This window comes from Mustelus asterias, chromosome 17 (assembly GCF_964213995.1).
Source record: "Mustelus asterias chromosome 17, sMusAst1.hap1.1, whole genome shotgun sequence".
Lineage (NCBI taxonomy): Eukaryota > Metazoa > Chordata > Chondrichthyes > Carcharhiniformes > Triakidae > Mustelus > Mustelus asterias.
The window spans coordinates 62,014,048-62,041,133 of NC_135817.1; the positions used below are offsets into that span (position 1 = coordinate 62,014,048).

The following is a 27,086-nucleotide window of genomic DNA, read 5'->3' on the forward strand; positions in this document are numbered from 1 at the left end:
TAGGGTAAGATATTAAACTGAGACTGTGTGTATGTTCTCTCACACAAAAGATCCCATGGTACTATGCAAAGAAGAGCTAGGAATTCTCTCTGTGACCTGGCCAACATTTATCCCTCAACCAACAAGACAGGTTATTTGGAATTTATTGCATTGCTGAGCGTGAACCTTACTGTGCACAAATTGGCTGCTACATTAAACTTCCCTACATTATAACAATGACTACACTTCAATGCATCCTTGGTTGTGAAGCACTTTGAGACGTTGTGAGGCTATGGAAGGTGCATCATAAAATAACACGAAAAAGTCAGGTTGAAGTTGTGCATTGTTAGAATTATATATTAACATACAAAATAACATTTTTCTGTGCGGATAGGTTATTAGAATTCCAGTGTCAAGCCTTCGCTACACTGTTATCAAACTATACTGTCAGTGCAAAATCTAATGTTGTCAACAGATACAATACTGTATTTATTTGGGTACAAGACTAGGAATTTGGGGGTGGATCTTAAGCAAATGATCACACAATTGTTTTTATTCTGAGGAGTACATTTGCCGCGAGTCCAATCATGCTCTCTCTATTTTGGGATCTTCAGTGCTGTTCACCTCTCATGGCCCCCCCAGTCACTTGCTCTCTATCAGTTTCCAGATTTCTTGCTCATCCATCTTAGGTTCCCTGATTCCTGCTCCTTCTCGGTGAGCCGTAATGGAACAGTCGTTACGCATTAAATCAAATTCCCGTTGCAGTGTGTGGTGATCGCGGATGCACTTAGGTCAGACCTAATTTCAGGGCTGTGTCTGGAAAGGCAGGAGGTGATCTCACCCATAGGACAACTTGGATACCATGTACGGCACGGCACAGTGGTTAGCACTACAGCCGTAGGGACCCGGGTTCAATTTCGGCCTCGGGTGACTGCCTGTGTGGAGTTTGCATGTTCTCCCCCTGCATGGGTTTCCACCGGGTGCTCCGGTTTCCTCCCACACTCCAAAGATGAGCAGGTTAGCTGGATTGGCCATGCTAAATTGCCCCTTAGTGTGCAAAGATATGTAGGTTAGATGGCAAATGTGCAGGATTATGGGGTTGGGTGGGGGGCAGGGAGGTTGGGGGGGGGTGCGTGCAGCAGGGACGTTGTGGAGGGGCCGTGAGGGTGGGCCTAGATAAGATGCTCTTTCAGAGAGTCGGTGCTGACTCAATTGGCTGAAAAGCTTCTTCTGCACTGTAGGGATTCTATGATTCTAGTACAGTATATATGCTACGGTTAATAGTCTCTTCATGTGACTTTAAAATGGGTTCACTTCTCACAAAAACCTCCATTGGAATAAGGTGTAGAAAAGCACAGAAACCTTGGTCAAAATAGATTGGATATGTTACAACCATGTAGGTATTATACATATGTTGCTAATAGCTGCTTGGTGGTATAAATCCTCAGTATTGCTGAAAAAAGAGACTTGTCCTCGAAGCTTTTCACCTCGCACTCAGCCACACAGATGCAAGAAGGCTAAGTTTTAAAGGGAACAACTTATACTGCAAGAGAAAAGTGGTGCTGATTGGTAATTTGTTGTTATTGTAATTCTTAGCGCTGTTGGGATTGTTCAGCAAGTTCTGTCCAATCATGGAATCACACCTAACATTAGACATGTTCTATGTTTTGCATGCACAGGTTGGCCGAGCACAATTAATATTCTGCGCATTGTGAACAGTCAGAGCGATGTGCTGTTTAGTATTCTTGCACCTGTCCTGATGAGTGCAAGACAAAAAACTTTGGCAGCATGTCTCTTTTTTCAGCAATTTGTGTTACTGTTAATGCCATTTTGAGGTGCTGTAAATTGAAAAAAAACCCTGATTTTTATAATGTGATATTTTCATGCACGAAGCTTTGAAAGCTACTTTCATGGACTAACATTCTCTTCCAAGTTATATTCCTAACCTAACATTCACAATGAAGCCACTTGCACATTTAGCCACATTCTCCCTTGTCCATGTTTGACGTTACTACATAAAGACAGCGTTAAGACAGAAATAAAAGCTACTGAAGTGAGTGAGGGAATATATGGGCTTGAACCTTCCCCCAAAGCCTGTGCACAAATAGATAATTGCAAATGCAGCAACTGAGCTGTACTTGTTCGACTGTTCAAAAGCCAATGTGGTTTTTAAACATAGATGAATGTAACAAAAGAACTGTTGGCCTCAGAAGGCAGAGAAGTGGTATCGTAATGAAGATCTGGAAAGTATTCTGCAATATTTCTGACATTTGGCACCGAGTACGCTTTTAATTTAGAATCTCCATTTAACAGAGCCATATTTAAGAATGAAACGTAAAATGAGAATCCAATGTTATTCTGCAAGGATGACTTGACAGTTGCCCCACCCGTGCTGTATATCGTTATGTTTTGCAGCGGATAGGCATTCGCCTTAGGATTGGTCACACAGAGCTTCTTCAGGCCAAAGATTATGAGATATTCTGTGAGTACTGCACTGTGGCTGCACAAGGAAAGCCTAAGGTTTGGAACCGATGAGTAATTCAGCAGCAGCCCCACTGTTGCGGTGTCTGACACCCACACGACCAATTCGTTGGTTGGGCTGGCTTTGTCGATATCTTTAGAAGAGACAGTCTTACAGTTGCACTCCAGGTTGGCAAGAACGGTGCTGCAGTCTGGGATGCTGGAGAAGCAGCTGCAATTGCGGAAGTTGCTTTCATTTTGAAAGATGAGTGTGTGGTTACTGCTTCTTACCACAGCCATGCATATACAGCACCACAGTGCAGCGAAGAACACCAGCTGGTTCGACACAGTCATCTTCATGCTTACAACATAACGTGACACAACCTGATTTTCCATTCTTTCACAGTGCCTGAAACAAACAAAAACAATGAATGGTTGTAAATGTTTATTCATATTTGTACGGTCATTTACAAATTAAGCAGAAGCAAATGTCACGTGGAGGACGATGTGTGGCCAAGGAGTTCTTAACAGGGTTTATCTTACCAATCATTCAACTGCTAATTCAACCCCTTCCTCTTAACTCCCCCAAACCTGCGCACATCCAGACTTCTGCAAGTAACACTCCTTAGGCCACTTCTGCCTGAGAGGGACAAGGGTAACCGATTCCTTGAGCCTCATTCTCTTACAGTGCAAAAAATATACAAACTGCCCATTACCTTTCCTTTGGCTCATTCAAACTCGTGAACTATGTGGGGAATTTTGGGTACAAGATGCTTTGCCATCAGTTCATCTTAAAAACAAATCTTAACTTTTCAATTTAAATCCTGATTCTGCCTCGAATGAGATGATCTAAGTGGAGGCAGGAAAAGGGAGACAATCGACTTCAATGCCCTAGAGGAAAACACATGCAAGGCTCCTACTGATCATAAACCATTAACTCATGATAAGAAATGGGCCTGTGTGAATATCTACTGAGAACGGATTCAAGGCTTGGCTGCCTGTGCCACCTTATCTACACAGTTGTATAGCTAATGACAAGCGCTGTTGTATGGTTGTCACACTGGCTCTTCTGTCCAAATTGAAATTTTGATGTGGCCATTTACAGATAGATCAGTATTTCAAAATGTGAATCTGGGATCCTTAATTTCTCCCAAGATGGTCTTCTTCCTGTTGTTGTTCATCTATCGCTTAGACTCATTTGGGATCCTCTGCACGTCTTGAGGTTTTGGACTTACACATCTTTCCAAATTGTCCCAGATGGTTACAGTGAAAGCACTGCTTAGTGATCGCTCATGCTAGTGAGGACTTTTGGCACCACGGCGCTGACATGGTCTGCCTCCATCTTGTGTTTTGCATGGATATTGCTTTCCTTGCCCTGGAGTCTCCTTGCCTTCATCTTGCTTTATGAGCAGGACTATTGAGGTTGCTCTGTCCCACAGTTTAACCTAGCCATGAAAAATGGATTGGGTTTACTGCTGAACTTCTGATGTCTGATGGCTTTTCCCAGCATCAGATCTTCTTTAGATTGGAATATATCCGAAAGAGTATCACTGGCCACTCCCACTACTATTCGGTCTTTTTTGAGCTCTGACTTAAGGTCACCATAGTCTCAGCCTTCAGCCAATTTGTAGAACTCATTTATGAAACAGTCTACGGGTTCCCCAAATTTTTGGACCCCCTTGTTAAATTTTGCCCGCTCCAAAATTTTATTGCTTCTTAGGTTCAAGTAGGTGTTGAAGAGCTCCATGACCTTTTCAAAGTTATCTGACGATTAAGTTATTTCTTGTCTGGCAATTATTTCCTTGGCTATCGGACCTTCTGAATATAATAGGGTCTTCACTTGTTCAGCCTCTGTTTTCTTATTGTGCCTGTTGCTGTCATATATTTAAAAATTCTTCTTCTCCATAATGCCTAATTTTGCATTTGGTCAGACTAATCCATATGCATTAATTGGTTTGACAGCGTTGATTTACCACCCATGGCTGTTTTCAGTACAGAGTAAAGCTTTTTTTAAAAAATGACAGCGCAGCAATTATTTTGTTTCTTCCTGTCCTTGTCAGGATTTGGCGGGTTTCCACCACAGTTACAGAATAGTTTTAAACTTCGGCGGTACGGGCAGTAAACCTTTTGAACAAATTGTTCTGGCCAGCTAGTTGCTTCCCTAAGTTTTTGTTTTTCCTTTTGCTCTGACCTCTCATTAAGAATTGATTCTTCATTCACGTATGGTCTCCATGTGTTATGGCATTGACTCTGGACTTGGACTGCTGAGTTCTTCAAGCTGCTCTCATTAAAACAATTGGATTGCCAATGCTGCTTAATTATTGCGCTGAATTTAAAAGCTTATTTCAACCTCTTTTGGAGCTTGCTCGCCCAGGCGGCACAGTGGGGTGGCACAGTAGTTAGCATTGCTGTCTCACAGTGCCAGGGACCTTGGTCCCTTGCCTAACTGTGTGGAAGTTGCACTTTCTCCCTGTGTCTGCATGGGTTTCCTCCGCATGCTCCGGTTTCCTCCCACAGCCCAAAGATGTGCAGGTTAGGTGGATCGACCATGCTAAATTGTTCCTTGGTGTCCCAAGATATGTAGCTTAGATGGGTAAGCCATGGTGGGTACAGGGAAGGGAGAAGGCCTGGATAAGATGAACTGTCAGAGAGTTGGTGTAGACCCGATGGGCCAAATGTCCTCTTCTGCATTGTAGGGGTTCTATGATTTTATGATCTGGCTAGGCCCTTTGACTTTGACTAGGTCTTGCAATGAACTTCCGCATGCTCTGGTGGAGTCCTTTTACACTGCACAGTGGAACTTTCTTCTGCCCTTCAGCCTCCTCAAATGTAATGGTAATCGCCAGCTATGCATTTGAGGTCTTTAAGTTAGTCGCACTTCTCTCAGGCCAGACTGCAGTTTCTTTACTTCTTCATTTTTGGGGGATTTAATGGTCCTTCACTTGCTGCCACCACTGTTGTACGGGTATATGTTATCTCTTGAAGAGATCTAGAGCTTTGTGTGGTTGCACAATAACATCTGCTAATAACCCATAATTATATCAAATATACAGGAGACAGTCCTGGCTAGGTACCATCTTCATGCTGACTTCTACTAGACTCACCACTGCATTCTACTATGCCCATGTGACTCTCTCCATCATGATATGGATGGTACTGTTTCTCCAGTCCCACGTTCACCCTTACAGTTCCAAAAACCCAAATACTACACTGTTCAAACATATACATAAAGTATTAAAGAGCGGGAAACCTAGTAACCCAACAACACCATGCAACAGATTTTCTGGTCAATACCATATTGCAGTTTGAGGCCGCTTGCTGTATGCAAATTGGTTTCTACTTTTCCTACATTGCAACACTTCTAAAGCACTTCATGTTCTGTAAAGTGCGCCATTCAATAAGATTATCCTGCTCGTCTACCTCAACTCCAATTTCCTTTCTCCATGTCCTAAGCCCAACCAATTTCAGCTGTTTCATCAATAATGTTCCTTCCATCATAAGGTCAGAAGTGGGATGTTTACTGATGATTACACTATGTTCAGCACCATTCCCGACTCCTCAAACACTGAAGTAGTCCAAATGCAGAAAGACCTAAACCATGTCCAGCCTTGGACTGACAAGTAGCAAGTAACATTCATGCGACACAAGTGTGAGGCAATGACCGTCTCCAACGAAAGAGACTGGCCCTTGTCATTCAATGGCATTACCATTGCTGAATCCCCCTTATCAACCTCTTTGGTGTTACCGCTAACCAGAAACTAAACTGGACTATCCATATAAATACTGTGGCTAGCAGAGCAGGTCAAAGGCTAGAAATCATGTGGTGAGCAACACACCACCTGACTCCCGAAAGCTTGTCCACCATCTACAAGGCACAGGTCAAGAGGTGATGGAATACTCTCCACATGCCTGGATGAATTCTGCCCCAACCATACTCCAGAAGATTGACATTATTCAGGACAAAGCAGCTGGCTTGATTGGCATTCCATCCACAAACATTAATTCCCTCCACCACAGTAGCAGCAGCAATGTGTACCATCTCCAAGGTGCACTGCGGCAACTCACCAAAGGTTCCTTAGACAGTACATTCCAAACCCACAACTGCTACCCTCTAGAAGGACAAGGGCAGCAGACACATGGGAACATCACCACCTGGAAGTTCCTCTCCAAGCCACACACCATATTGACTTGGAAATATATCGCTGTTCCTCCACTGTCACTGGGTCAAAATTGTGGAACTCCCTTCCTAACAGCATTGTGGTGTCACTACACCACATGGACTGCAGTTGTTCAAGAAGGCAGCTCGCCATCACTTCCTCAAGGGCAATTCGGGATGGGCAATAAATGCTGGCCCAATCAGCAGTACCCCCATCCCCTAAATGAATTTTTAAAAAGTCCCTTGATTCTTTTAGTTTCCAGAAATCTACTGATTCCCATCTTGAACATACTTGAACACTAATCATTCACAGTCCCTGGAAAAAGAACTCCAAAGATTCATCACATTTTGGGAGAAGAAATTACTCAACTCAAATGGATCTAGTCCACCCAATCTCTCCTGATAAGGACAGTCTCCTTTCCCAGGAATAACTCCAGTGAGTTTTCATTGCCTTCCCTCTATACAGTATCTTTCGCAAAGCTCTACACAGTACTCCTGGTGTGGTCTCGCCAAGCTAAAGTAAAGTAAAAGTAAAATTTATTTATTAGTCACAAGTAAGGCTTACAGTAACACTGCAATGAAATTACTGTGAAATTCCCCTAGTCACCACAATCCGGCACTTGTTCGGGTCAATGCACCTAACCAGCACATCTTTCAGAATGTGCAGGAAACCGGAGCACCCAGAGAAAACCCATGCAGACACGGGAAGAACGTGTAAACTCCACACAGACAGTGACCCAAGTCAGGAATCGAACCCAGGTCCCTGGGCACTGTGAAGCATCAGTGCTAACCACTGTGCTACCGTGCTGCCCCAATGCTTAATGTAGTTGTAGTAAGACTTCTTTACATTTACGCTCCAATCCTTTTCATCCCCTTTGTTTCCTAGTTGCTTGCTGTACCAGCATGTTAACTGTCTGTGATCCATGTATAGGGATACCCAGGTCCCTCTGAATATCAACGTTTTCCAGTATCTCACCATTCAAAAAATTCTGTTTTTCTAGTTTCCGGCCTAATTGTTTAATTTCATATCCCTCCCCCTTATATTCCATCTGCCATGTCCTTGCCCACTCACCTAAACTGTCTATGTCCTTGATGTCACCTTAGTCACAATGACCAATTGCCTTTGTTGCCTTTCCTCAGCTGCTCTGCTTATTTTCAGCCAATTTGCTACTCTGTTCGACAGCTTTGACATCCATTGCTATTACATTTAGCCCTTCCCAAATTCTCTCATCTCCTATTGATTAGTTTAAAGCTTTATCTACCACCTTGGTCATTTGATTCACTAGGACAATGGCCCCAGCCCAGTTTTAGGTTCTTTTCTATATTCTTTTATGGGATGTAGGTGTCACTGGCAAGGCCAAATAGATGCCCATCCCTAATTTGCCCTTGAACTGAGTGGCTTACTAGGCCATTTTAGAGGTCAATTAAGAGTCAACCACGTTGCTGTGGGACTCAAGTCACAGGTAAGTCAGATCAGGTAATGATGGCAGATTCCATTCCCTATAGGGCATTAGTGAACCAGATGGGCTTTTACAACAAAGCTGTTTTGTGGTCACCCATGGCTGAAATTAGCTTTCAAATTCCATATTTTATTAATTGACTTTAAATTCCACCAACTACCATGGTCACGCTTGAACCCATGTCCCCAGAGCCTGGGTTGCTAGATTACTAGTCCTGTGACATCACCACAGCGCCCATATCAATGCTCTTTCTTCAGTAGTTGTGTCGGTGCCCCATAAATTGAAATGCCTGTCTCCTACATCATTCAGCCATGTATTTAATTTTCTAATCTGATTGTCCCTGTATCAATTTGCTGTGGCTGTGATGTTCAATGTTTTAGTTTCAACTCCTATCTTCTCAAACTCTCAGCAGAACCGCATTTCTAAATCTGCTTATATCATTGGTCCCTATATAAACCACAATAACTGGATCGTCCCCCCCCCACCCCCTCTTTCTATGTTCTTCAGGCCTGAGGAGATGTCTTTAACCCTGGCTTTGGGCAGAAAGCACAACCTCCAGATTCTCAGTTACAGAGAACAGTATCTATTATTTTGCCTATACTACCTCCTATCACAACCACACTCCATTTCATCGACATAGTTGAATGAACTTCTGGGCTGGAATTTTCTGGCCGTTCACACTGGTGAGATTCTCCGGTCCCGCCGGCAGTGCACCCCCACCTGCGGGTTTCCTGCCGGTGTGGGGTGACGAATTCCCATTGACAGTGGCGGGACCACAGAAACCCGCCGCAAGCAAACAACGCACCACCTCCCGCCGGCAGGAAAAGTGTGTCTGGGAGGCCGGAGAATCTCGCCCCTGTATTGTGACTGGCCAGTTTGCTCATCCAACCCGCAGATTGTTCTCTCATCCACACAAGCAACAAGCACCTTGTACCGGTTGGATAAGGGCAAAGCTCCTTCCGCACTGGGATTCCTTTAGCTGACTGTCTTGGAGTCACACACTCCAGCTCTCAGATCACTAACCAGACTGTACCACTATCGAACTAAGGACTGTGACTACCTCCTGAATCAAAGTGTCTTGGTAACTCTATCCCTCTCTGATGCCTTGCACATTTGTACGACAAATTTCAGGTCAACAATTCTTTGAGATGTTCCTCGGCAAACACTTATTATGGAAAGTGTTGTTCTGAATTACAATGTCCTCTGCAATCTCCCATGTGCTGCAGTGGATGCATACCTCTTGTACTGCCATCCCTATCTAAACTTGTTTTTTATATTGATTAATTAAAGTTTCCGGGGGCTAAATCAATGTAACTGCAATGCCAAAATGACTTGTTGGGAATCATTACCAAGGAACAACACTTCAAACTCTTTTTAGAGACTTGTTTCCGAGGCTCATTGTGATCTTTACTTGGTTTGAAATTTAAAATTTTGGCAGTGGGATTTTCTGGCCGTGCTCGCCTCAAGGCCAGAAAATCCCGCCCATCCCTAATTTGCCCTTGAACTGAGTGGCTTACTAGGATCAATGGACCTTTGCATGGTCGTGTCCCACCCATTACAATTCCCCTGGTGGGCGGAATGGAAAATTCCGCCCAATATCTTTCAAGTTAATGGAGAATAAAAACTGGTGCATTATATAACAGGCCTGCTGATTTACTGTCTGTCCATTTTGCATTTCACACCCATTCTGTTTAATCATCTTAGATTTTTAACCAATTATTTAATCCAGTAGGTTAACTCGAATGTTTGGCTGTAAAATACTCCTGCCCCTTTCCTTATGCAGTAGCATCGCTTTGTGATTTTATTTCTTCCGTGTCACTCCATCACGCAAACCAGCCTCCCATCCATTGACTCCGTCTACACTTCCCACTGCCTCGGCAAAGCAGCCAGCATAATTGAGGACCCTACGCACTTCTCTCTTTCACCTTTTTCCGTCAGGAAAAAGATACAAAAGTCTGAGGTCACGTACCAACCGATTCAAGAACAGCAAGAACTATAAGAAGGATGTGGAAGCGCTGGAAAGAGTGCAGAGGAGATTTACCAGGATGCTGCCTGGTTTGGAGTGTCGGTCTTATGAGGAAAGGTTGAGGGAGCTGGGGCTGTTCTCTCTGGAGCGGAGGAGATTGAGGGGAGACTTAATAGAGGTTTATAAAATGATGAAGGGGATAGATCGAGTGAACGTTCAAAGACTATTTCCTCGGGTGGATGGAGCTATTACGAGGGGGCATAACTATAGGGTTCATGGTGGGAGATATAGGAAGGATATCAGAGGTAGGTTCTTCACGCAGAGAGTGGTTGGGGTGTGGAATGGACTGCCTGCAGTGATAGTGGAGTCAGACACTTTAGGAACATTTAAGCGGTTATTGGATAGGCACATGGAGCACACCAGGATGGTAGGGAGTGGGATAGCTTGATCTTGGTTTCAGATGAAGGTCGGCACAACATCGTGGGCCGAAGGGCCTGTTCTGTGCTGTACTGTTCTATGTTCTATGTTCTAGCTTCTTCCCTGCTGCTGTCAGACTTTTGAATGGACCTATCTTGCAGTAAGTTGATCTTTCTCTACACCCTAGCTATGACTGTAACACTACATTCTGCAGTCTCTCGTTTCCTTCTCTATGAACGGTATGCTTTGTATAGCGTGCAAGAAACAATACTTTTCACTGTATGTTAATACATGTGACAATAATAAATCAAATCAAATCAAATCAAAGTCACAGACTTACAGCTGCTCAATGCCTTCACTCACTTTTCAAACTGTTGATGAGGGTTTCCATTCTTTTAACAACAAGAACAATATCTTGCATTTACATGGCACCATTAACATTGTCAAGTGTCCTGCGGCGTGATTTTATCTTTTTAAAAGGGGCCAGCAGTGCTCAAGAGCCTATATGCTGTTCTCTTAGAGGGAAAAAGAGAAAGCCAGGAGCCTGACAATTAAAGAGTTACAAAGGATACAACTCACATTGACAATTTTAGGCACCAGACATATTAATTGATGAAGCCATTCATTAAAGTGGGGTACTTAATCTTATAATTTCAATTGTGCACGTTAATTTAGATTCCTCATAAGCCATTGGAAATGGAAGTTGGGAAAGTTATAAAATGGGCGCTTGGTCCACTATCACCCACTGGATGTCAACACACCACGTCAAGATCCACCCCAGTGAATCGAATCAATTCCATCTTTGTGTAATTAGTCCAGATTAGTCCAGGTCCACAGCAGACACTATCACCCTGGCCCTGCACTCAACCCTGGAAAACCTAGGTAACAAAGACACTTATGTCAGACTTCTATTTATTGACTACAGCTCAGCCTTCAACATCATTAATCCCTACGAAACTCATCTCCAAACTCCGTGGCCTGGGGCTCGGCTCCTCCCTCTGCAATTGGATCCTGAACTTCTTAACCCACTGACCACAATCAGTAAGGATAGGCAACAACACCACCTCCATGATCATCTTCAATACCGGTGCCCTACAAGGTTGTGTTCTCAGCCCCCTACTATACTCCTTATACACCTATGACTGTGTGGCCAAATTCCTCTCCAGCTGAATTTTCAAATTTGTTAACGGACATCACCATAGCGGGTCGGATAACAAACAATGACGTGACAGAGTACAGGAATGAGATAGAGAATCTGGTGAACTTGTTCTATGACAATAATCTCTCCGTCAATGTCAACAAAATGAAGGAGATAGTCATCGACTTCAGAAAGCATAGTGAAGAACATGCCCCTGTCTACATCAATGGGGATGAAGTAGAAATGGCTGAGAGCCTCAAGTTTTTAAGTGTCGAGATCACCAACAACCTGTCCTGGTTCCCTCATGCCGACATTATAGTAAAGAAAGCCCACCAATGCCTCTACTTTCCCAGAAGACTAAGGAAATTTGGCATGTCCGCTATGACTCTCTTACCAACTTTTACAGATGCACCATAGAAAGCATTCTTTCAGGTTGTATCACAGCTTGGTATGGCTCCTGCTCTGCCCAAAACCGCAAGGAACGACAAAAGGTCGTGAATGAAGCCCAATCCATCACACAAACCAGCCTCCCATCCATTGACTCTGGCGGCGATTTTACCATTGCGTTGCGCTCATTTTCAGGCGTGAAAACTTGGTAAAGTCCGGCGTGAGGCGAATAGCACGATCCGCGCCCACGTCCACACAGACTCCCCTTTACCAAGGTCCGAAAATGGCACAAAATGGGCGCGATGTCAATTCAAATGCATTTGCATGCATTTAAATTGACTTAATGAGCTGGATGCCCAAACCTATCGGCATTTCTCCCTTTACCATCGCGTTCGTGCGTCCAGATTCGGCGCAAAACAGACGTGCTCGGCAATGGTCTGTTTCGGGCACTCCAGCTTCTGAAGAATTAAGTTCAGAGCTTCCAATGGCTCTCTGACTCAGACCAGTGGTGGGGGGCGGAGGGAAGGAGGCGGGCCAGATCATTCTCTGGTTGGGGGAGAGCGCAGAGGAGGAGGGAGGCCGATGGTTCTCTGGTTGGGGGGGGTGAGGAGGAGGGAGCCCCGATTATTCTCTGGTGGGGGCAGGCGGGGGGTCAGGATAAGGGGGGTCCACTGCCACTCTGCGGGTGATTGGTGGGGGAGAAAGGGGGGTCTGCTGCCACTCTGCGGGTGATCGGTGGGGGGGAAGGGGGTGTCCGCTGCCACTCTGTGGGCAGTTGGTGGGGAGAAGTGGGGCAGGGCATCATGATCGGTCTGGGTAGCAGGAGGGGGTGGGGCAATGTCTGTGGGGGCCATCGCTCCTGCACGGCTTTATCCGCTTTATGCGGCCCCGGAGCGATGTGACAGGAGAGCGTTTTTCAAATTTTTCTTCACTGTGCACGCGCAGTTGAAGGCTCCGACCGGAGCAGCAGCGTTTCAGGCGCAATAAGCTCCGCCCACAGCGCGATTCAGACTCGTGATTTTGTTTTCAGGCTGAGTGCGTATGGGGCCGCCTTGAGAACAGGTTTCCAAGTTGGATCTGAATTACGCCCAGATTCAGCAATTAGAATCAAAGTGATAAAATCGCCCCCTCTGTCTACACTTCCCACTGCCTCGGAAAAGCAGCTGGCATAGTTAAGGACCCCACGCATCCTACCTTCTTCTTCCACATGTCAGGAAAAAGATACAAAAGTCTGAGGGCACGTACCAACTGACTCAAGAACAGCTTCTTCCCTGCTGCCATCAGACCTTTGAATGGACCTACCTCTCACTACGTTGACCTTTCTCTACACCCTAGCTATGACTGTAACACAACATTCTACACTCTCCCGTTTCCTTCCCTATGTACAGTATGCTTTGTCTGTATAGCTCGCAAGAAACAATACTTTTCACTGTATGCTAATACATGTGACAATAATAAATCAGATCAAATCAGATTTCATGGTCAGAGTGGCAAAATGACAGCGCCTGCCACTGGCCACAAAAGAAGTAACTCACAACAATCCAGCAGGCTTTGTGATTTACCAATTTTATTTAAGTTGTAACTGTCAAAAAATTAAACATCATCTCCCTTTGTTTTCTCTTGTTTGGAACTGGGACATTGGGAACGTAACAACAGATTGCTCTCTTGGCAATGTGTTACTGCAGGACAGATTCAGACTTATCTCAGTGTGATTTGAACCTATTCATGGAAGAAGCTATTCTCAGAATAAGAGGCCGCCCATTTGAGACTGAGATGATGTGGAGTTGCCAGCATCAGACTGGGGTAGGCACATTAAGTAGTCTCACAACACGAGGTTAAAGTCCAACAGGTTTATTTGGTAGCATGGGCTTTCGGAGTGCTGCCCCTTCATCAGGTGAGTCACTGAGATGAGGAGAGATTCCTTCACTCAGATGATGGTGAATATTTTTCTATCCCAGAGGATGGAAACTCAGTCATTGAGCCAGTTCAAAATAGAAATTGATAGATTTCTAGATATTAATGAACATCAAGGGACATGGGGATCATGGGGGAGAATGGCGTAGAGGTAGATAAAGAGCCATTATCCATTTGAATTCTGGAGCAGGCTCAATGGACTGAATGGTCACCTCCTGCTCCTTTGTTCCTATGTTCCCATCGTGCAGTTTCTTCTGGATCAGTATCATAGAATCACGACAGTGCAGAGGAGACCATTCGGCCCATTGAGTCTGCGCCGACTCTGACAGAGTATCTTACGCATACCCCTTTCCCCACCCTATCCCTGTAACCCCACACATTTACCATGGCTAATCCATCTTAACCTAGACACGAAGGAGCAATTTAGCATGGCCAGTTAGGCCAATCCACTTAACTGGCACATCTTTGGACTAAAGGTGAACTAGCTTTATTTCAATTCAGATACCAACAGAATCCACCCACAACATTTGCTCTTAACAGTTAGCTGTTTCAATACAGATCTGAATTTTAATCTGTGACTCTATCCCACAGTATCTATAAATTAACCACAGTCAGCAAACATGGTGCTCTCAGTTTCAAAGGTCATCCACACCGTTACCTCAAACAGAAAATGCGGAGGCATGATTACCATAGTAGCAACATTTTCCGAGCTGATATTTCATTTTTCAGGGACAGTGGAAAGAGGCATTACAATCGTTCCTGAGGGTAGCCTCAACTGTAGATACAATATTATCTCAATACTGTCATTTAACAACGCTTGTCTTGCACAAAAATGAATAGATCAATAAATATAAATCTTTTGCAATGAAACATTTTGTGAGAAAGAATTATCTTCTTGGTTAAATTTATATTATTGTGGATATACGTGTGTTGAGGAGATACAACAGTAGGAGGGAAAAGCTTCATGTCCATTTTTCTTTTTGTTTCTTTAAATGTAGTCATTTTTTTTGACATGATTCCAATTATATGCCATATGCCTCATTCAAAAATTGCAGAAAAGCATTGATGTGCTTTAATTAAAGGCCGCAGGGTTGATCATTTACTGATACTTTGACAATTCCCTAACATACCCCAGTGATATTTTCATAAGGTGGTACTGGCTTCAAATGATGCCATTGGCAGCTGAATTATCCAGAAGGGTATCATAACTTTAGTTTTATCAGTGTCAATGATGAATTTTAATTTGTTCCAATTCCTTCGCTTGCTTTCCTGGAAGCCGAGGTTGATGCTGGGCTGTGGCTACGCAGACACCAGCTGCCCTGTGGTATCTAGGCCAAGTGGCCACTGTTGATGTGTGAATTATATGAGAGATCTTTAACTGGGTCTGGGCAGTTAAACTGAGGCTGGGTGACACGGAAACCCAGCCCAATCCTGTTCTCACCCAGAATCTGCACGCACGGTCACTCGTAGCGATTATGACCTGGCATCCCTGAGGGACCTTCCCCAAACTAGCCCAACTGTCAGATTACAGCTGCTGTCTTGGCTGAGGTCAGCCAGTTCAGCACAGACCAGCGATTCAATGTGAGACTTTCCCGACCGTCATGGCTCACTGCTCCACTATGCAGACTATTCATTCATCCACTGAGCTATCGGTGTGAAATGGAGTGGATTCTTCACGCGCGTTAGGGCTTTTCACTAAAGCCCCTAATCTTATGTAAGCCTTTCCGTCGGGTCATTTTCAGAAAGGCAATCTATTCTGATGAGAGGAAATCAGCATGTGACGAGACGAATAATTGTGAAATATCATTTTGTCTAAAGCGTTAACATCGAGTAGATTCGGAAACAAGCTGAGAGAAGGAAGTGTTGCTTCTGAAGTTTGAACTAGCGCTCACACCAGGCAGCAAGATTCACAAGCAGCACATGCATAAAAGAGAAAAAGCATATGACTTACGTTACTTTAATGCAAAAACATTGTTAAATTCTGAATCAGTCGTCATCAGCATATTCAAATAATGTAAAACTATAGGTAGAGCGACTTGGTTAAGTCATCAGACGGAAGAATAATTTTCTCCAATTGCATCCGCTTTTTGTTGCACGGTTATTTAATTACTGCTTCATAGCAACCTGCTGGCAGCTGGCTTATGCGTCTACTGTGAAGTATATAGGGATGGTTCCAATTACACTGTTTTCTGTCTTAATCCAGTAAGCAGACTACTGTACTGAAGCTGCCGTGGCTCATAGCTGTTGCAAATGTGTTTTTTTTTAAATGGTATATAGGTGGGAGCCAACGAAGACTATTTGTTTCCTTCTTTACTGTTTCCTGCCAGTAGGTTGCTGCAGCGAGGTTTTGGCAGCTGGGGGTAAATTTCTGCAGGGTGCTGTTTGTGTACTCCTGCTGCTGCTCACCATTCCCTTGCTCCTCGATTCTTGGCAATCGCTAGGCCAAGACACAGGGGAAGAGAAGTCAGCAGCATGAGCACACAAACTGGAACAGATTCACGCTGTGAAAATATGAATAACTTTAAAAAATGGATCAAGTTAGGAAAAACACTTTTCACTATTTAGGCAGGCTTCCGGAGCTCCCACTAGTGTTCCAGGATGGAACAATATTTCAGTTTTACTGCTAAGATTAAAGATATCCATGGATTGATATAGGCCGGAATTCTCCGACCTCCCATCAATGGGTTTCTCGGCAGTGAGAGGCGGCGCACCATTTGCTAGCAGCGGGATCTTCTGGTTCTGCCGCTGTCAATGGGATGTCCCATTGTAGCCACTCCATGGTGCTGGGAAACCCATAGCGGGGGTCCACTGCTGGGCGGGACCAGGGGATCCACCATTAGTGAACAGCAAGAGAATTCTGGCCATAGTCTAAAAACACAAAAGGAGGCCATTTGGCCCATTGTGTGTGTGTGTGCAACATGTCTCATTTGCTTATTCTCCATAACATTTTTTTTTCTTTTCTAAGCATATCTAATTTTCTTTTGAAAGTAACTATTGACTCTCCTTTCAACTAAAACTGTGATTTGTGATTTCAAGAAGAAATTAGATATAGCTCTCGTGTCTAAAGGGATCAAGGGATATGCGGGGGGGGGGGGGGGCGGAATCAAGATATTGAATTTAACGATCAATCATGATCAAAATGTATGGCGGAGCAAGCTCGAAGGGCTGAATGGCCTTCTCCTGTTTCTATTTTCTATGTTTCTATGTAACTGCTAATAATTTGCCGCAGGAAAAGAAAATTACCTCCTGTCCACTCTGGTTCTTATTCCAATTATCTTAAATTTATTTTATTCATTTATTAGTCACAAGTAAGGCTTACATTAACACTGCAATGAAGTTACTGTGAAATTCCTCCAGTTGCCACATGACAGCGCCCGTTCAGGTCAATGCACCTGACCTGCACATCTTTGGACCTTATAACTGTTTAATTTAGCTGATAATAATTTGAAACCAGAAGTTTGTAAACCTACATACTTTTCGCACAGTACATTGTAAGCTTTCCAAAATCATGTACAAAGCTCTACTCGGGTCCATTTGCCAAGTCCTGTGACAATGGTAACTGAGACAGGGCTGTGAATCTGGGAGTCCTAGTCAACAATTTTCACACAGATAACAGATGCATGAAGGTTGTTGAACACTTGTGTTGTGACAGAGGTGTCATTGAGCAGTAGTATCTGTGATCTCGTTAGGATATTTTCTGCTCACCCCAAATGGGGAGGGGGGCTGGTTAAAAAAAGGTGCCACTTTACAATGGCTGGGGAACCATACCCTGTGGGTTCACCATCTTTGTGGTTCTGGAAAGAAGAACTGCAGTCATATCACATGATTCATCAAGGTGCCAATTTGACATCGGTGCTCTCAGTGAGACTTGCCTTCCTGGGAGGGGCAGCTGAAGGAATAAGCATGGTGATACACTTGCTATTGGAAAGGAAAGGCTCCCATCCAGAGAGTTGGTTTTGCCATCCGGAATGAGATCTTCGGTAAACTGCCAGAACACCCCAATTGTCTAACTGAAAGACTTCACCTACAGCTCAACTGTAATCAATATGCTACAGTCATCAGTACTTACACCCTGATCCTTTACCCTGGTGAAGATTCCATTCGGATCTTGATGAAGTCCTACTGTCATCCCAAAAGAAGAAAGAATCATCCTTCCGGAAGACTTTAATGTCCGGGTTGGCCCTGACCCTGATGTATGGATTGGAAACATTGGGAAAATGCAGTGGGAAAAGCCAATGCAATGGCATCCTCTGACTCAGCATACTGTCATTGTGACAGAAGGACAAATACAAAACCACATGGAGATGTCCCAGATCAAAGCATTGGCACCTGTATTGGTAGGTGCAGTCAAACATTACTAACCCACGGTGTTTGCTGATCTCCCGTGTACCCCTTCATTCAACTTGTGTTACGTTAGCTATGGCATTCTGTATTTTGGGGCATATCCAAGCCCATCATCAATTTTACTTTCATTTGTCGCTGCCGTGGGACTCTTCAGCTTGAGAGACACAGAAACGTTATGAGCGCCCAAGTATCCGTAGTGGTTCATATTGAAAGATTTTTGCATACCGTTTTCAAAATCTCTTCCTGTTCAGTTTCCTGCTCAATTGAGGTCAAATTTCCACTGACTTAGTGGGACATAAGGGATTTCCTTTGGAATTATTTAAAACCAAACTTTCCTGATCTAGCTCAGACTGCAGTCACCATGCCAAGGTGGTGTCATCCAGGCTGGGTCTTTCTGACCCAGAGCTGCTCGAGGGCATCCTGCAATTACCTTCACTGAAAGTCAGCAACCCCCATCCCCAGCCTCTGATCCTCAGTGCCCTGCAAACCTCAGCACATTGAAAACTCTTCTGCATGTGTTCTATCCTTGCACCAAGTCCTTATCCACCGTTCCTGTCCCTTGCTGACTTACTTATGATCCCAGTTCTCCAATGCCTTCAATTTGAAATTAACATGTTAGTCCCTTTATGGTTTTTACCCCTCCCAATCTCCGAGTCCCCTGCAACTTCCTGGAACAGCACTGGGTTATAAATTCCAGCATCACAACCACAAGATGACTGTAAATATCCTATTTTTCCAAGCAATCACTTGCAAATTGCATAATTGAATCGAGTGGGTTGTCGCTTTCGTGATCTGCCCAAACCCCAGACACACAGCTTTTGTTAGTTCAGTGAATGCTGGACTTAATGGTTTGTTTTCTTTCAATTAGTGAAGCTCTGGGTATGTTGTTTGTAGAATATATTTTCATCACCATGGTGATCTCTTGCTGTCGGACCTCCTTCATTTGCTTTCCCTGGTGGAAATCCAATTTTGAACGCGATACAAGTTAGTTCCCAAACTAAAAAGTACAATATTAGCTGCTTGTTCCTGACATCGCTTGTAGCTAGTCTGGAGTCTGAAGCATCAGTGGGATGTTTAACATGGTTCCCTTTCAAGGCAGGGACTGGAATCGAGTGGAGGGCAGGCAAATGGAGCATGGGAGGGTGTTGGGGAGTGGAGGATAGATGGATTGATGCCATCTATTCTCCACTTGGAATACTGTGTACAGTTCTGATCACCCTATTATAGAAGGGATATTATTAAACTAGAAAGAGTGCAGAAAAGATTTACTAGGATGCTACCAGGACTTGATGGTTTGAGTTAATAAGGAGAGGCTGGATAGACTGGGACTTTTTTCTCTGGAGCGTAGTAGTCTTAGGGGTGATCTTATAGAGGTCTATAAAATAATGAGGGGCATAGATAAGGTAGATGAACAAAGAACAAAGAAAATTACAGCACAGGAACAGGCCCTTCGGCCCTCCAAGCCTGCACCAACTATGCTGCCCAACTCAACTAAAACCCCCTACCCTTCCAGGGGACCGTATCCCTCTATTCCCATCCTATTCATGCATTTGTCAAGACACCCCTTAAATGTCACTACCGTATCTGCTTCCACTACCTCCCCCGGCAACATGTTCCAGGCACCCACCACTCTCTGTGTAAAAAACTTGCATCGTACATCTCCTTTAAACCTTGCCCCTCACACCTTAAACCTGTGCCCTCTAGGAATTGACTCTTCCACCCTGGGAAAAAGCTTCTGACTATCCACTCTGTCCATGCCCGTCATAATCTTGTAGACTTCTATCAGGTCGTCCGTCAACCTCTGTCATTCCAGTGAGAACAAACCAAGTTTCTCCAACCTCTCCTCATAGCTAATGCCCTCTATACCAGGCAAATCCCGGTTAATCTTTTCTGTACCCTCTCCAAAGCTTCCACATCCTTCTGGTAGTGTGGCGACCAGAATTGATCACTATATTCCAAGTGCAGCCTAACTAATGTTCTATAAGGCTGCAACATGACTTGCCAATTTTAAAACTCAATGCCCCGGCCGATGAAGGCAAGCATGCCGTATGCCTTCTTGATTACCTTCTCCACCTGCGTTGCCACTTTCAGTGACCTGTGTACCTGTACACCCAGATCCCTCTGTCTATCAATACTCTTAAGGGTTCTGCCATTTACTGTATATTTCCTTTCTGTATTAGACCTTCCAAAATGCATTACCTCACATTTGTCCGAATTAAACTCCATCTGCCATCTCTCCGCCCAAGTCTCCAACCGATCTATGTCCTGCTGTATCCTCTGATAGTCCTCATCGCTATCTGCAAATCCACCAACCTTTGTGACGTCTGCAAACTTAATAATCAATCCAGTTACATTTTCCTCAAATCATTTATATATATTACAAACAGCAAAGGTCCCAGCACTGATCCCTGATAACCAACATCTTTTCCCAAAGGTAGGGGAGTCTAAAACTAGAGGGCATAGGTTTAAGATGAGAGATACAAAAGGTTCCAAAGAGGCAATTTTTTCATGCAGAGGGTGGTGAATGTCTGGAACAAGCTGCCAGAGGTAGTAGTAGAGGCAGATACAATTTTATCTTTTAAAAAGCATTTAGATAGTTACATGGATAAGATGGGTATAGAGGGATATGGGCCAAATGCAGGCAATTGGGATTAGCTTAGGGGTTTAAAAAAAAAGGCGGCATGGACAAGTTGGGCTGAAGGGCCTGTTTCCATGCTCTAAACCTCTATGACTCTATGAGTGCACATATAGATAGCAGAGCACAGGACACATGGGACCTGAGAAGTGGAACACAACAGGATTTAGGGGTGAAATAAAGCCAGGAGTGAGAAGTAGAGCACAGTATATAAGGGGTAAGGGGGAGAGATTGGAGCAGAGAAGTGCAGACAGGGGAGGTGGGCGGCACAGTGACACAGTGGCTAGCACTGTTGCCAGGGACCACGGTTCAATTCCCGGCTTGGGTCACTGTCTATGCAGTCTGCACCTTCTCCCCGTGTCTGCGTGTGTTTCCTCTGGGTGCTCCGGCTTCCTCCCACTGTCCGAAAGACGTGCTGGTTAGGTGCATTGCCATTCATCAGGTGCTGGAGTGTGGCGACTTGACAACTTTGAAAGAATTTCCTCACATGGCAAGCCTATAGTCAAACCTAATTATTCTTTACCCTTTGAAACAAATTACATCAAAATGCAAATTAAACTAATATATAAATTTAAACTTGTAAGTTATGTGTGGCGACGAGAGGATTTTCACGGTAACTTAATTGCAGTATTAATGTAAGCCTACTTGTGACACTAATAAATAAACGTTAAACTAAAAGAAGTAGGAGCTTACCTATTTAAGCCAGCACATTGCAGCTTCTACAGTGTACCTGGGCACTTAATTTAAAGAACTTTTGACAATTTATAGCAAGGCTTACCAATCATTGAGCAAGCCAAGACCAGCTTTTTAGTTTTGGCCCTTTCAATGGAAAGCTATTGAGAGCAAAACCCTTAGGGGGACCATTTTTAGGAATAATTGGATTTTTGGAAATTATATAAGACATCACAGCAAGTAAAAGCATGAATTTCAATACTTCCTGTGGTGACACTGAAAGCAAAAATATCATATGAGCTGATAGCCTGGAATGGCAGCCAACAAGCACAGTGTGTGAGCAGACACATGCATATAGCTGAGGAGAACGCTGGCAAAGGCCTGCTTCTCCTGTCACACTTGTGCACATATATTTAGCAATTTGCCGTGATTAATGGATTTCCTAAAAGTATAATTCTCCCTGACTTTTATGGACCCTACTCTCAAACCGAAGCAGACCAAAAGAATACACGACACAGCTCCAAATATTGGACCTTGAAATTCAGGCAATTTGAAATAAGCTGGTAGTATTTATCAAGTGGTGGTCAATTAACTGGTTCAGAACTCAGGTAGTATTGCCAGAGGGATGCTCCCCTTGTGTTTACGACATGCTTACAAAGATCCATTTGAAACAACACCTGCATGTCATGGTGGGTTATTACACCTTCTGAGATTGCTTTTGAAACTCACGGTGTGATGAGTTTATTAAGTGTGGATAACGAACCTTTGACCCTGACGAACAGGGAATGGGCAGGGGGTGAGAAAACCTACTGCTGAAATGAAAATAAAACCGCAGATAAAATAAAAATGAAACAACTGTGCCTTCGTTTCTGAGTCAGACAGCACTTACATTGATAAGGAACTCAGAATTAATCTTTATTCCTGTTTGAAAGCAAAAGCTGAAAAGCAGTTGGCTCCTCTGATTTCATGAATGATTCAGTATCATTATAATAGGAATTGTCATGTTCCTGCCCGTGTCCTGATGTGATTTGCCACATTCCGAGTGCACCAGCTGCAAGGGCTCAAGAGGTTATTTAGGGTATGCTGACTCAGCTGGGAGTTTACAAGGATTTCCATTCCCTACTGCTTATTTGCAAAGTCATCAGCCGTCATGGCCCTATGTACGAAAATATTCTCTCTGTACCCATTCACTGAATGGAAACTCTTTCAAAAGATTCCAAGCCCATCGTGCTATAACCCCAACTCCCCAGTCTTCCTTTAACATGCTGCTCGATGTCCAATTCCGTCCACCCCTCAACCCTTATAAAATTCCTTGGGATGTAACACTGTGTTGCTGTAGGATTATATTCATTGGAGTTTAGAAAAGTGAGAGGGGATCTCATAGAAACTTTAAAAATTCTAACAGGGTTAGAGAGGGTAGATTCAGAAAGACTATTCCCAATGGTGTGGGGAGTCCAGCATTAGGGGTCATAGTTTGAGAATAAGGGGTAAACCTTTTAGAACTGAGGCGAGGAGAATTTCTTTCACCCAGAGAGCGGTGAACGTGTGGAATTCACTACTACAGAAAGTATCTGAGGGCAAAACGTCTGATTTCAAGAAAAAATTAGATATAGCTCTTAGTGCTAAAGTGATCAAGGGATATGGGAGGAAGGGGGATCAGGATATTGAATTAGATGATTAGCCATGATCAGAATGAATGCTGGAGCAGGCTTGAAGGGCTGAATGGCCTACTCCAGCTTCTAATTTCTATGTTCCTATATTTCTATGTAATAGTGTGAGGCCAGCAGAGTGACAGAGCCTGAGCTGTCAGATAATTGATACATGTTCAGTATACGTGTGCAAGTCTCGCTTGTAGCCACATGGAACCCCAACAATTTGGGCTAAGTTGGATAGCCCGTGAAGCTGGGTGCAGAGATCGCGATGCCTGATTACCCCATACACTGAACACACGACAGAGTGGCTGCATGGCTGAGCCTGGGGCCCAGGTTCACGTGAGGCTAACACCAATTAAAGCCAGCCTGCACTATTTAAAGTCAGACTGCACCTCTGAAAGGCGAGGGGCATTCTGGCACAGCAGGGACTGAAGATCAGGAGGAAACAACGGAAACGGCACAACAGGACAGAACGTGCTCCAGGAGGTCTTGGAGACTGCACTGTAAGATTTAGGTGGAATCTTCTGCTCTCTCTGGTGGTGAGCTTATAGGCGGGAAGGATATTTAATTAGATGGAATCTTGACGTAATTGAATCCTATCAGTTTCCCGCCTCTACCAAAATAAAGTTCTGGGTGGGCAGGCCCATTGTCAACCTGCCCCACTACCAATAAGGCCCTTAGGTTGCCAATTAATGATCACCTAAGGGCCTCATCCCATCGCATCTGGTATTAATGCAGCTGCAGATGGGCTTGTCACCATGTGCACGACAGTAAAAACTGTGCAGCCAGCTTGTCACCTCTGGCGGAGGGGGCAGTCCCTCAATGGATGCTCTCAATGTGGGATGGAGGGACTGGATACGGAGAAGGGGGGAACCTGCTGAAAGACACTCCACTTCCCTTGATACTGATCGTCCCCACACTCATCTCCCTGCAAACCCCAACCCCTGTGAAACCCATCCTCCCCTCTCCTCACATTACTTAACTGTGACCTGCATCATTCTGTGATTCTGGGACACCAGAAGGTATTTTTACGGTGGCAGCCGTGACCTCCCCATAGCACTGTGGAGCACAAGAGCTGTTGGCTTTTGTTTGGCTAGCAGCCGGCCTCTGATTAGCCGGCAGCACTCAGTAGTGGGACCTCCACAATGGTAGTCTTGGTTCCAGGGGAAGGCCCCTGACCCTGGTCTTGTTGCGGTCTGATTGGCATGTGGCTTGGCGGGTCTCCCTGAAGAGATGCAATGAGGATTCTCACCAGCTTTCCAACCGACAGGTGGGACCCCTGTGGAGTTCCTTGTCTCTCAGGCCCTCCAGACAAGGTATTGGGAGAAGGTGGTTGATGTGGTCTAACTCACCACTCTAGTGTAGGGGGTCAGGATGCACTACCAATGGAAGTTTAATGAACTCACATAAGTCGCCAAAGTTGATGAATGTATTCTCATATTCCATATTAAACCAATTGCACTACTAACCTTACACACTGCCCTATTCATCCTCTTAATTCACCAACCAACAATTGATAAAACCACAAGTGAAACCTAATATGATGTCACCCTCCTTCACTTGGCACTCAGTTGTTAGCTATTCAGGACAAGTATGCCCCTGTAAAAATGAAGGATAAAGATGGCAAGATTCGGGAACCCTGGATGAGATTGTGAGCTTGGTGAAAAAGAAGATGGAAGCATACATAAATTTCAGGCAATTGAAAACAGATAAGGCTCTTGAGGAATACAAAGATAGAAGGAAAGACCTTAAACAGGGGCTTAGGAGGGCAAAAAAGGTCCATGAAATGTGCTTGGCAGGCAGGATTAAGGAGAATCCCAAAGCCTTTTATGCATATATAAGGAGGAAGAGGGTAGCTAAGGAAAGGGTAAGTCCCGTCAAGGACAGTGGAGGCAATTTGTGTGTGGAGCCAGATCAGGTGGGTGAGGTCCTTAATGAATACTTTGTATCAGTATTCACAAAGGAGAAGGATGTGGTGGATGGTGAATGTAGAAAGGAGGATGTTGACATTCTAGGACATGTTGAGATAAAAAGGCAGGAGGTATTGGAGGTTTTGAAAAAACATTAAGATGAACAAGACCCCAGGGACCGATAGGGTCTAACCCAGAATACTGAAAGAGGTGAGGGAAGTAATTGCTGAGGCCTAGGCCAAAATCTTTGTATCCTCTTTAGCCACGGGTGAGGTACCAGACGACTGGAGAGTAGTTCCTCTGTTTCTGAAGGGCAGAAGTGACAATTCGGAAAATTACAGGCCTGTGAGCCTTACATCAGTAGGGAATAATTAGTGGTAGGGAAATTATTGAAGAAGATTCTTAGGGACAGAATGTACTCACATCTGGAAGAGAGTAGGCTTATTAGCGATAGGCAGCATGGTTTTGTGAAGGGGAGGTCGTGTCTCACAAACCTGATTGAGTTCTTTAAAGAAGTGACAAAAAGAATTGACCAGGGCAGGGCAGAGGATGTTTAGTAAAGCATGGACTTTAGTAAAGCCCTTGATAAGGTTCCTTATAGCAGGCTGATACAGAAGGCAAAGTCATTTGGGATCCAAGGTGAGCTGGTAAAATGGATACAAAACTAGATTGGGCATAGAAAGCAGAGAGTAGCAGTGGGAGGGTACTTTTCTAACTGGAGGTCTGTGACAAGCGGTGTTCCACAAGGATCAGTGCTGGGGCCTCTGTTGTTTGTAATATACATAAATGATTTGGCGGAAAATGTAGATGATCTGATTAATAATCTTGCAGATGATACAAAAATTGGGGGAGAAGCGGATAGTGGGGAGGATTGTCTGAGGATACAGCAGGATATAAATCAGCTGGAGATCTGGGCCAAAAAATGGCAGATGGAATTTAACACAGACAAATGTGAGGCAATGTGATTTGGAAGGTCGACTGCAGAAAGAAAGTACGCAGTAAATGGTGGAGCCCTTGGAAATATTAGCATACAAAAGGTTCTAGGCGTGCAGATCCACAATTCCCTGAAGGTGGCAACTCAGATGACAATGTGGCCAAGAAGGCAGATGGCACGCTGGCCTTCATCAATCGGGGCGTTGAGTATAGGAATTAGAAAATCATGTTGCAATTGTATAAGATTTTGGTTAGGCCGCATTTTGAGTATTGTGTACAATTCTGGGCGCCACACTCCAGGAAGGATGTTGATGCATTGGAAAGGGTGCAGAAGAGATTTATCAGCATGTTGCCTGGTTTGGAGGATATGGACTATGAAGAAAGGTTGAACAAACTTGGATTGTTTTCATTGGAACTTCGGAGGATGAGGGGGGGTCCTGAGAGAAGTTTACAAGATTATGACAGGCTTGGATAGAGTGGATAGTCAAATTATTTCCCAGGGTCGAAGCGTCAATTACTCGGGGGCATAGTTTGAAAGTGAGAGGGAGAAAGTTTAAAAGAGATGTAAGGGGCAAATTTTTCACACAGATGCTGGTGAATGCCTGGAATGCACTACCGGAGGATGTGGTGGAAGCAGATTCTATAACAACGTTCAAGGGGCATCTGGATAGACACAGTAAGAGTTTTAACAACACCAGGTTAAAGTCCAACAAGTTTATTAAGAGTTTTAACCTGGTGTTAAAACTCTTACTTTGTTTACCCCAGTCCAACGCCGGCATCTCCACATCTGGATCGATACATGAATGGGCAGGCAATAGAAGGATATGGACTATGTAGAGGCAAGAAAATATTCGATTAGAGAGGCATCTGTGTCAGCACAGACTTGGTGGGCACTCACTGAGGCATCCATACATACAGCATCACACTTGTTATGATGCACAGGCTAATCCCCTCTACCCCACTTCGTAATCTGGTAAAAGTGTTTGGGAAGGTGTTCTATGTTAACGTTTAGAGGTTCATTAACATAAAGACCTAACACTCGCTTTCAGTGAATAATTAACAA

The 27,086-nt window shown here is 44.2% G+C and overlaps 1 protein-coding gene across 7 annotated transcripts in view; it reads right to left on the reverse strand.

The window, feature by feature from the left end:
* Nucleotides 1-317: 317 nt before the first annotated feature.
* Nucleotides 318-27,086, reverse strand: part of LOC144506548 (exosomal polycystin-1-interacting protein-like) — a 93,759-nt gene continuing 66,990 nt past the window's right edge. For 6 of the 7 annotated variants that reach the window (XM_078232810.1, XM_078232815.1, XM_078232809.1 and 3 more), the window contains one exon: nt 318-2,848. In XM_078232810.1, the coding sequence (XP_078088936.1) occupies nt 2,149-2,835 (687 nt within the window). In that variant the 5' untranslated portion in view covers nt 2,836-2,848 and the 3' untranslated portion in view covers nt 318-2,148. Of the gene's footprint in view, nt 2,849-15,828; nt 16,012-27,086 lie in introns of those variants that run through there. The other variant, XM_078232816.1, reaches the window with a different exon arrangement.